Source organism: Brachypodium distachyon, chromosome 3 (assembly GCF_000005505.3).
Source record: "Brachypodium distachyon strain Bd21 chromosome 3, Brachypodium_distachyon_v3.0, whole genome shotgun sequence".
Lineage (NCBI taxonomy): Eukaryota > Viridiplantae > Streptophyta > Magnoliopsida > Poales > Poaceae > Brachypodium > Brachypodium distachyon.
The window spans coordinates 44,308,106-44,320,068 of record NC_016133.3 but is presented as its reverse complement, the minus strand read 5'-3'; the positions used below and the strand labels follow the sequence as shown (position 1 = coordinate 44,320,068).

General features: G+C 45.4%; 1 protein-coding gene across 7 annotated transcripts; it reads right to left on the bottom strand.

The window, feature by feature from the left end:
• Nucleotides 1–2,993: 2,993 nt before the first annotated feature.
• On the bottom strand, nucleotides 2,994–7,047 carry LOC100834942 (pentatricopeptide repeat-containing protein At1g11290, chloroplastic). Of its 7 annotated transcripts, none has more exons than XM_014900183.2 (3): nucleotides 5,088–7,047; nucleotides 4,046–4,203; nucleotides 2,994–3,505 (listed from the first exon to the last, which is right to left on the bottom strand). In XM_014900183.2, the coding sequence occupies exon 1, from the start codon at nucleotides 6,995–6,997 to the stop codon at nucleotides 5,201–5,203; it is 1,797 nt and encodes a 598-aa protein (XP_014755669.1). In that variant the 5' UTR covers nucleotides 6,998–7,047; the 3' UTR covers nucleotides 2,994–3,505; nucleotides 4,046–4,203; nucleotides 5,088–5,200. The 7 variants fall into 7 exon arrangements, with proteins under 7 accessions (XP_014755669.1, XP_003574958.1, XP_014755670.1 ...); XM_003574910.4 differs by lacking the exon at nucleotides 2,994–3,505 and adding an exon at nucleotides 3,511–3,910 and having other exon boundaries at nucleotides 4,024–4,203; XM_014900184.2 differs by lacking the exon at nucleotides 2,994–3,505 and adding an exon at nucleotides 3,511–3,910.
• Nucleotides 7,048–11,963: the final 4,916 nt, after the last annotated feature.

Below are 11,963 nucleotides of genomic sequence, written 5' to 3'. Positions count from 1 at the left end.
CGGTGCGAAACTGAACATATGTTGCAGATTTAGTTTTTGGCACATTGTGAAAGCCCTAAGAGGGTCTAGGGTTTCTCTTTTTCTTTCTTGTTTATTTTTCTTTTTATTCTTTTATTAAAAAAGGGAATTTATTTGTTACAGTTTTTCTTGTGACCAAGTTATTCATTACAGTCGGCAGAGCACCGCGCCACGTGGTCTATTCCTACCAGACAGTTTTCCTCTTGTGGGAGCGCATAGTTTTTTTATTTGACGAGCGCGGTTGGTTTTCCTCTACAACGATTCGATGTTTCCGGTGAGTAAGGTGGGAGCCGAGCGACTTGTTTCAGGTCTCGTGTTCTAGGGGTCCTAGCATCTACTCCGTGCGTTTTCTCATCCTAGCATCCCAGGTTTGAACGAGCACGAATTTTCAGCTCCTGGGATCCTCGGCAGACTGTATCAGGTCCATCCGTTTGGCCCATGAAGATCCGAAATCTGGCCCAGGATACAGTATTGAATAAATACTGGACCATTTTCTATGAGAACCTGGGCCATTTACGATGGGAACCTGGGCCATTTACGATGGGAACCTGGGCTATTCCAAAAAACTAGGCCCCACCTTCGCCCTAAATATCTCCTTTTCTCCTTCTCACTCGATCCAGTAGAACTCCTCCGGATCGAGATGCCGCCGGGGACAACATCGATCGGGAAGGCTCTTTCTTCGCAGCCCCCACCTACATCGATCCAGATCGAGGCCCCGCTGCCCCTCGAGTACGCCCTGATCCGGTCGCCGCCGCCGCCCATCAGCTCCTCGTGGATCCGGTTGCCGCCGCCTCTCGAGGTCACCCCGATCCGGTCGCCTGCCACCTGATCTTGTCGCTGGAGCAGCCCCTCGTCGATCTTGGGTCAGTGAGCGACCGCCGCCGCCCATCAGCTCCTCCGTCCCCTACCTCCGGATCTCTGTCGACCGATGCCCACGGGTGCATGGCGGTTGCCGAGTACGAGCGGGCACAATGTGCGGTCGGACCTTGGCGGGGGCCGGGTACGGCGGCCCGCCTCTAGCCGCGCCTTCTCCTAGAGCAGGTCGTCCAGGTGCTGCTTCCGCAGAACCTCGTCGGATCCTAGGCGGGACACGCTTTCTGGTCTTCCTCCGCCACGTTTCGATTTGATTCATTGCTCTCTGTTGCGCAAATTGTGGTTCGATTTGATTCGTCTCTCGATCTGTGGGTAGAGATGTGATTGCTAAATCTTGAAAAAAAAATTCTAATTCAACGCCTACGAATTTTCAGTGGATGTTCTAATCCAGCTAGTTGGTTCAGATTTTGTGTACAGAAATTTTGTGACATTTTTCTATGCGAACGGAGTTATGGATGGGTGGATTTGATTACTAAAAAATCCAGTGGATTTTTCTATGCTCGGATCCGGAGCATGATGTCTTGTACAGGCCAAATCTTTGGTGAAATTTCTAGATTTGTTCTGTGGATGCTCATCCAATAATCTTTGATTTAGTTTCATTTTCTGGATTTTCTGTGGATGCTCATCTAATTTAGTTTAATTTTCTGATCCGGAAATATCCCCACCATCTTTGATTTAGTTTAATTTTCTGTGGATGCTCATCCCATGATCTCTGCCATTTCTAGATTTGTTCTCATTATAATTTTTGCATCGGTTTATTTTCATTGGTTAGATCTGTACAAATCTTGTACAGGCCAAATCTTTGGTGAAATTTTTGCAGATTGCAAATTTGTGTCAGAAAACTTGGATTAACAATTTTTTAAGTTGCGCCAGATCAGGATCAGACATGTTCCAACCTACCCCAACTTGGGCCAAAAGAGATCAATACTTGTTCCAACCGTACAGAACTTGGGCCAAACCAGCTCAACAATATCTGTGCTGAACAGTGCGGTCTTGGACCAAAACTCATCCAGAGGTCCAATAAATGGTCCTGTAAGTGGGCCAAGGCCAGGGTTTCTATACGTAAAAGGGGTTCGGTGAGCCTAGCCCCTATATTGGTAGGTCTCTTTGGGTTTTCTTCCTTTTTTATTCTTCCAACAGAGAATTCCACAAATAAGCTTTTGGTTTTTCGGAGAAAAGATGGAGTCTAATTTTTGAGACGATCGAAGAATAGTGAAGTTTCCAATTTTGGATGGGCTTCCAACAAATTTGATAAACATGCAAATTTTAAAGGAAAGCTTTCTACTGTCTTTTTAAGAAACTTTCGAACTTTTGGAATGGACTTCCAAATTTTTGGACAAACTTTCAAATTTCTAAGATGGAACTTCAATTTTCTGGACAAATTTTCAAAAAAAAAAAGAAGGATTTCTATATTTTTTCACTTTAAATTTTTCAGGGACAAACTTTTAAGTTTTTGGAATGGACGGAGCCTGGCTACACCAGGCTGGGCTGCTTTGCATCCTAAACTTTAATATCTGAAATGGTCTAAGCTAGACCGCATCAGGCTTACCTAAAAAAAACTACATGTCCTAGGTTGAAAAGAATCAATCGCAAGAGGCCGCGCTCCCCCGTGTTGGACCACGCGACACTACTAGGCCCCAGGTACAGAGATGAGCCTAAAGTAGCATAGGCTTTGGTGATTACAAAGCTATATAGAGGGCAATAGGCACCTCTATGAGACTCGTTGATACAAGCTATGAAGTTCTTCACCATTCTACATTTTGAGTCGAGGCAAAAGATCAGTGGAAGTTTGAGGGCTGAATTGCGCTGTCCCTCAAGTTCCAAGGCTGCGCGTGCATTTCATCCCACAACAATGACCTAAAGAGCTTCTTTGTCCCAGGTTCTTTTGAAGCATACAACGAATAGATCGTTTGACGACTTGACGCGTGATTTGTCATATCTCCATCTTTCTCATGTTGATGAGATGCCCCAGCAATGCCGCTTCATCCATCAGTCCAACTTTTATTGACCATGACTTGGAAAATACCTTCTTTTTCTTCCAACCACAAGTAGCTATGACTAAACAGTGCTGTTCCCCAATTGCACACAAAGATCATATCGAATAAACATGAACAATGCTGTCATCTCATGTTGATCCCTGTGCCTCAAGTATTGCATCGACTTGAGCAAAGATGTACACGCTATCTTACGGTAGCTCGGTCATTATAACTCAATCAGCGAAACATTGTACATTCATCACCTTGATCGTCTCTGTGTCATTTCACTAACCTCACAACTTACGCAAAAAATCCTTCATGCTAGTATGAGTATCAAACACCAAGTGCCTGGTCTGTACCTAATAATGCTTTGACTGGGGGAGGGATCAGCAATGCCTGCTTCGTACAACTTCACATCACCTCTTAGCCCAGTTCGAAAGAACAAGTGACAGTGCGCCAATGCAGTTCATGCTTTCATTATCTAGACAACCAAACGGATCTTTCCAGGAAGTAAATCACACAGGAAATTACTGTGCTCATCCGCATGACCAAACAGGCACCAGCCCATGCATCCTTCTCTCTGAAGGCGCCATCCACACTCACCGGCCCCATATCAAGGAGGTAAAGTTGACAAAGTTCTGCATCCAGTGAAGTATGTTACATTACATAAAAAAGATTCACTTATTCCGTACCTTACAAGATACCAACGTCAATTCTCAGACGAAATCAAGTAAAGATGTGAGAAACCAGTTCACTGTACATATGGTACAATGTAACATACCCAAGATAACAGGATTTTACTACACGAATGATCATACACAACGGCATGATGAACAGAACAACACACCTGCTACACATTTTCCAATTTACATTACGATTGTACAAGACCACATGCCTTAGGATATGTAGAAACAAGATAAAGATATCTTCCGCAAAGTCTACTTATGTTTCATTAGATGTGCCCAAGCCTAGCCTCTTCATTGACAAAAAAACTGAATAAGGACTACCATCATTTCTAGGCCACCTGCATAAGATGTATAAACCTGTAGATGACACTGCATATTAGCAATCATACTGTACAACATACAGAAGATGTTGTTCCTGATCCTCAATGACGTGACATTTACTTTGACAAAGTTTTGCACGAGCTACTAACCGCTTGAAAATATGGATGGTACCTGAATGCCTGCCTGATTATTTTGGCTCAGATAAGAAACTTGAGTCCATCTCTTAATACGTCACTTGCTTTCTTTCAGAGGTGCAATGGGACCAAATCCTGAACACCATCTTTGAATAAGGCCTTCAGGCACTTCTGCAACTCCATGGGAGGTAATTCCTGCAGAAGCGATCTTATTCTACATAAAATAACTCGAGTGTGCCATTGTATGTAAAAGTCCTAGTGATCCATCCATTGAAACAATATTTTTATAATACAAGAAGATGAGATATATTGCTGAAAACAAAAAAAGCAGGAATGCTTGAGTGGCATAAATTTAAACTTCACAGACGAAAAAAAAAGACGAATGAGACGACTTAATAAGATCAAGTTTTATGATCTAAAAGTTCACAAGGCTGCCATTTTTTTGTTCTCCGATACGATACAGCAATTTTTAGTGTACGAATTATGAATCCTAAATGCAAAGGTGCTTGGAACAAATTAGGAGCTATTTGCATTCCAAGCAATTCTACAATAAAAGTATATCATTTTATATGAGGAAATGCTCCTTTTTGGGCACGTGTGCATCTTCAATCCATAGAAATATAATTTAACAATTTGGCATATACTGTTTTCTCTAAACGCAACACTGAGGCATGAACAATATTACTTTGTCATGAATACTGCACTGCCTAGTTCCTAAATGCAGAACTTACACACGTTACTGTGTTTCTCACTACAAGTTAACTCAAAACTTAATACTTCAATATGGACTCAACTGATAATCAAGTTATAGTAAATGCAATGCAAATGCTCTTAGTAGGTACAATAAATTGATCCAGACAGAAGACATATGAATGAACACACATAATATAATGTCTAATTATAATGAGATGCCAAAATGAAGTAAAATCTAACTTCAATGCAAATCATATGTAAGCAAGACAGTACCATAGTCCAAAGGCTCCAACTCTGGCTAGATTCTATGATTCTATGTTGAAGATGTTAATGGATGTATTTCTACTTTCGTTTGCAGGAGCTGTCTACAAGTTATGATCATTAACCTGTAGGAGGGCTGGGAAGCTGACCCTCATAAAGCCTCAACCCAAGAAATTTCTTTCCTTACTTGATGTCACATTTTGTTGCACCAAAAATGTCGACTGGCCACCTAGCATAGTTAGCCACTCATCTCAATACAACTCCTTCCAGGTTCCTTCACTAATCCTTGCTTGGTTATTAGCCTCCTATAATCTGTTGCCTTCTTCCACTTCCCTAAACAATTTAGCATATTAGCCATCAGGACACAGTGATCAGAATTATGAGGCTCCAGGTTAAGTAATTCCTCAGATACCAACTCTATTGAAGAATCGGCACAATGAGCACTGTATGCTGTAAGTATAGGAGCCAAAACCTGGTTTTGTAATTGAATAGGTATCTTCCTGAAGAACTCCTTAGCGGCACTAAGATGACCAGCTTTACATAGCAAATCAATTGTGCACATATAGTGCTCAATAGATGGTTCAATACCATATTCCACTGTCAAGCTGCGAAAGCACTGAAGGCCTTCATCTACTAAACCAGAGTAGTTGCATGCGGTTAATAGATGAGTGAAGACAATGGCATCTGGTTGAACACCTTGGTTTTGCATCTCGTTGAAAAGGACAAGAGCTTCACTGCCTTCTCCAATGCAAGCATACCCGTTAATCATGGCACTCCAGATAGCCAAGTCTCTGTTAGTAGTGGTAACACCATCAAATATTTCCCTAGCCAGCGTAACATTCCCACACTTGCAGTACGTGTCTATCAGTCCAGTAGCAACTCGCAGATCCTTCTGCAGTCCAATTGCCACCACATGGTCCTCAACCTTTTTTGCCTGATTAGCGGACCCCAAATTGGCACAAGCTGAAAGAACTGATGAAACCGTTGCCTCATTTGGCTCTACGTCTGTGCATAACATGCTATCAAACATTTTCAACGCCTTGTCCGGGTGACCACCTTCAGCATATCCACTTATCATTGAAGTCCACAGAACTACATTCTTCCGATGAACTGCATCAAAAACCTCTTGAGCAGCCTCAAGATCCCCACACTTAGCATACAAGTTTACCAATGATGACATAAGATCTTGCTCAGATTCAAAACCACTCTTGATCAGAAGAGCATGCACACCCTTGGCCACCAAAAGGTTCCCTAACAGAACAGCAGCTGAGATCAGATTAACAAGCGCCACAGAATCAAATTTGTACCCAGCTGTCTGCATGTGGTTGAACAGACCAAACACTTTCATGTAGTCCCCCGTCTGCAAAAAGCCCGACACCATTGCACTCCATGTAACTACAGACTTCTCGTGCATAGAGTCAAACAGCAAGCATGCATCGTACAGCTGGCCAGCACGGACAAGCATGGTGAGGACTGAGTTCAAGACTGGCAAATCCGTGTCAAGCCCAGATTTCATGCTATACCCATACAAGCACAAACCCGGATTTCGTGTGGACAAGGAGTCCACACGCCCAGATAGCAAACCGACGAGTGTGGCTCCGCTGGGCCTTACCCCGACACCCCGCATCGTGTTGAACATGGCAACAGCCTCTGTAACACAAGAGCTCTTGCTATACGCCGTGACCATGCAGTTCCAGGATATCAGAGTCGGGCTCGGCATTTCGTCGAACAGGCGGCGCGCGTCGGGGAGACAGGCGCACTTGGCATACATGTCAAGCAGAGAGGTAAGGACGAACACGTCGGAGGCGGCGCCCACTAGGAGGGCGTGGGCGTGGACAGAGCAGCCGAGGCGGGGGAGGCGGAGCGCGGCGCAGGACTTGGCCAGGGAAGGGAAGGTAGAGGCGTCGCCGTGGAGGCCCGCGGCGAGGAGGGGAACGTAGTGACGGAGGCAGCGGGAGTAGGAGCCGGACGCGGCGGCGAGCTGAATCAGGCGGTTCCAGTGGCGAAGGGTGCTCGTCGGGGCGGCGACGCTCATGCTGTGCTGCGAGGCATGCAGTGTTTCCGTTCGATGGCACAGAGCGGGGTTTTATTTATTTATTATTTTTTTGATCGGAGAGCGGGGGGGGTTTTCTTTTCTTTGCCAAGTGGCATACAGCGGGTTTTTGCTGCTTCAAAATGATTTTTGCGGCGAAAAACAAGAGAAACGGTATGCCATTGGTATTTGTTTTTACTCCTTACCGTTTCAAAATAAGTGACGTGAATTTGTATAACTCCAGACTATAAAAAAAGGCAGCACTAACGCGATGCAAATGATCATTACACAACGTGAGAGGTAAGAAGCGGGTAAACAACAACAGAGAGATATGTTCGTAAGACAAAAACAGTGAAGGCCGTGGCGCATGAAATGCGCGAGACACGCACACCATAATCAATGGACACTTAGGCCGGTCACAGCGCTCGTCTCTCGCATGGCGTCCCATAGTAGCCACGTCAATCTGATGGGACGGATACCCCACTGCATCGGGTTTTTTTTATCTAACCACATAATTAATTATTTTTCAGGATTCTTTACGCATATCTCTTATGCTGGCTTCCAGCCCTCCACGCATTCTCTCTGCCCTCCACGCATTCTCTCTGCCCTCCATCCCCTACCTCTCTCCCTCACCTCTCAAACAAACTTCTTTCCAGATCTAGCATCCATGGTCGACCATGGAGGTCCGTAAAAGCAAAAATGGATTCGTGTGGATGCTGGGAATATGAGGAAGACAGTAATTTGAAGGTGATATCCTATTGAGCACGGATTTTGTAAGAGAAAGAACTCAGAAGGCTATTCATGGAGACCACAAATTGCAGGAATTGGGGGAAGCTATGGATTCTTGTATTCGTGTTGAACCATGCCTCCAGGTTGGCGATGTTGATCTGCCTGTGAGGCTCCGGCCGCTGGACAAGTTATCTGCCTCCACAGGTCGAGCTGTGGCACACCATGCGGACAAGAGAAGCTCCCTGCTCGATGCAAGTGGAGATGAGTCGTCCGCAGCGGCGATGGCCAGGGGATAGGAGGCGTCGAGGTGCACGGACGTTGACGGTGATGGACAAAGCGAAAGCTACGAACTGGGCAGGGCAGGAGGGCGGCCGGGATTCGTGCGGCAATGGGATGGGGCGCGAAGGAGACCGGCGACGAGCTATGGCAGGAAGGCGGACGGGGTGTGGCTGGGTTGTATCAAAGAGGAAAGGGAACGGAGAAAAGCGCCGCACCAGCCGTACGGGATCAATTGAAATTAATGCGTTTGGGCTAAGGATCGATTCTTAGGTAGGAACCGGCTCCTTCTCTTTTTTCATTAATTGCAGTGACATGTCAGCTTTTTTCTTAGGTTCCGGTGCTAAGGATCGAGCGCCATTCGGTCCTTGCCTCGTGACATTCGTGACCACTCTTGATTTGCCGAATGGGATGGTAGTAAACTAGAAGGAGAGGAGGTCGATGTAGAACTAGACTAGGAGGATCCAGCCAGCCATCACCAACTTTGGGAGAGAGTTCCACAATGGTAGGCAAAATGCACCCAGCAAGTGTTTATTGCTTATCAGATGTGATATATGCCCTTTTGCTATTCCGCACAAAAAGGCGTGAGACTCACACAAACACGTAAGACAGCCGCCCACCAGGACGGGGTAGGTTAAAACAAAAAAGAAACTAACTGAACATCTTTCGCACGAAACCCAAACATAACCTCACGGCTCTGGTTTAAATCGACATGGCTGTCACGTGGCCGGGGTTAACCGCACGGAACCGTTTTTTGACTGAATTATTACACTAATACCATTTTAGGCCTTTAAGTGTGCATTTTTTTGAATTCGTGAATTAAACTGTATATTCGTTCCGAGTTTAAGTACTAATGTTGTATTTTACTTTTTTTATATTCAACATTCAACTCGTATTTGATTGCTATATAAACTGAAATGCCCGTGCGTTGCAACGGGACAACAAAATAAAATGATACATTCAAAAACATGCATCAAAACCTCTCTTTGCTCTTCTTTAACGATCACCAAATATCTCTATAAAAAAGGTTTCTTCCAAAGATTTGTGTCTCTATACTCTAGTCTCTCAAAATAGAACAATACACTTCCTTCCGAAAATTATATAACATCATCCGGTCAAAGAAGTTTTGAGACGGAATCACTTAATTTTTTTTAGTTCTCTCCACTATCTCACTTCACCTGTTAAAACAAAGAGTTAGAAGGGCAACAAATTATGTTTTGGGAGCTGAATGTTTGTTTATGAGTATAGACATTTGATTATTTTATTGAGCATGCTTATTTTGATTTTGCTGGTTTCTGAAAGAGCTTATCAATATTAGATTAAATCAAGCCTAATTAATAAACTGGAAGTGCACGTGTAATTTTTTTCCACTTATTTGCTCAAGTTGTTCGGCGGATCTGGCTTGTGGGCAGTTCGATGACTTGACGTCGTTGGCCTCTCGGCTATCTGTCTGCTCGTAGTCCTGTCTCTGCGTGGCGGCTGGAGTCCGTCTTATATGGTTGGCAAGTATTAAATATGGCAACTCGCCCGCGGATATCCAACCCAAATGGGTAGGATATGGGTCGACGTTTACGCCCATGGTATACCCGATGGTTCGCCCGATTAGTCATGGGCAGGGTATATGTTTGGGTATATGTTTATACCCATGGATACGCGATGGGTCGCCCAGTTAATATTTTAATTAAATACATATTATTTTTATTATATAAAATGTGGACCCTTGGATGCAATAAGGATTAACGGATGACGCTGCTGTAAAAAAATAAATAAAGATCAAGTGCAAAATTGGCCCAGTAGCCCATGACTCGATGACCCATCAACTTGGCCTATTTGGCCATCTCTCTCGCTTAGTCAGGCTCACAGAAGAAAGGCATCGAGGCGCCTTCTCCCATCTCTCATTCTACACTCGGCCATCATCTCTCGTTCTCTCTACTATGCCCTAGGCGCCGTAGCCATCATTCTCTCTCGCAGTCTATCTCATCAGCTTGTTCTAACAATTCGCCATCTCCTCATGTAATTTAGCCTTAGGAGGAGACGGTCGTGGATGGGAAACGGAAGAGGGGACCAGCCGTGACGGTTGTGGCTTCGATTCCTTGCCCGATGGGTGCCCTATCGGGTCTCTTCTTCCGACTCCCGTAGTGTTTCGACGGAGCGATCTTTTTATCGTCAGATTCGGAGTTGTTGCCCGACTCTCGTAACGATCCCGCTGGCGATGGATTCTCTCGCGGAGTTCCAGTCCAATTCTCACAATTGTTTTTTGGGAAGTTTTGACAGACGACGGTGAAGAGAACGGTCCATATTTTTAAATTTGTGGTGCCACAATTTTTTTGGAAAGTTTGGCAGATGATATAGATATAGATATAGATTCATGGTAAATCCTAAAAAAGAGCCCTAGCAAAAAAAAAGAGCCTTGTTCGTGCTCCTCTCTCTCTCTCTTTTCCATCCCGATCACCTTGTCGATGGCGTTTGGTAAAAAAAAGGAAGACCTTCCTTCTTCATTTGCAAACCTTTGTATTGAGCCAACGATGAAAGGTGAGAATCAAACATAAGATAATGTTGGATAAGTATAGAGAAACATGGTTAAGCGATAGTTACAATTCGTGCTTTTTTTGCATGTTCTAGATTTAACTGTCCCTAAATTGATACTCCCTCCATTGAGTAGCTTGTAAGTTCGCATTTTTTTTTGAGCGGACACGTAAGTTTGCATATATTCCGTAGAGTAAAATGCACCCGCAGTCACTATACTTGATCCGTATTCTTAATTTAGTCACTGTGTTTTGAAAATCGCAAGTTACAGTTACTGAATTTCACGTACGCGTACGGTATTCATACATCCGACTTGACAGCTGGACGCGGCGATTTTGCATTACGGCCCTTTTGGAACGCGGGCCCACCAATCTGGCGCTGCTGAAGCATATGCGACCTTGTCGTCCAACTCCTCGTCCACAAAGCTGCAAGCACGCAACACCTGATCCCCCAATCCAACTCCCGGCCGATCCAACTCCTCGTCGCCTGGTGCTCGCCACCACCGGTCGGAATGGATCACCCTCGCCGCCGGTGTTCTGCTCTGCCTCGGCCTCGCCGTGGGGGCGGACGGGTTCCGACGGCCCCGCGACGTGAGCTTCCCGGCGGCGCTGGTGGAACGGCTCATCCGCGTGCTCACCGTGCTGCCCAACGGCGGAGGCGGGGCCTGGACGCGCGAGCGCCGTCGCGGAGCACCGTTCTTGCCAGTCGTCGTCTCCTTCCTCAACAACGGCCATCTGCTCGCCCCTCGCTGGTCAGCAGTTCCCTCTCGACGGAGAATCGGACTGCCGGATGCTGCCTATAGGAATTGTGATTTGATAAACTCAGTGTCCAGGAACGGAACTAGGGAACGGAATTCGGCGAGGGCCTCCGCGCGGCCGCAGACGTAGCAGAGCAGCAGCAGGAGCTCAACGGGCAGAAAAGATCTAGCGAATTTGCAATCGGGAGAGCAGCAACTCAACGGGCAGGCAAAGAACTAGCAGCAGCAGCTCAACGGGTAGGCAAAGAGCTAGCGAATTGGCAATCGGGAGAGGAATGCCATTAGGGATTGGAAGAACAGGGTGGGGAATTTTTTCAAGGCAGGGGAATTGGTGTGGCCCACGCGCTAGAAGGACCGAATTGTAAAATCGCCGCGCCCAGCTGCCATGTGAGACGTACAAATATTTAAATATTTAAGAATACCGTGCGTGAACAAATATTTAGGAATACCGTGCGTGAGATATTTCGTGACCGTAACGTTTGATTTTTAAAATACAGTGATTAAATTGAGAATACAGATCACATACAGTGATTGCGGTGTAGATTGAAAATACAGATCACATACAGTGATTGCGGTGTCAGTACAGGGACTGCGGTGCATTTTACTCTACTCCGTAACATGGTTTGACTCGCCCAGATGAATTCTCAAACCAATTCTTTTTCTCATGCGCAGGAGCCCAGC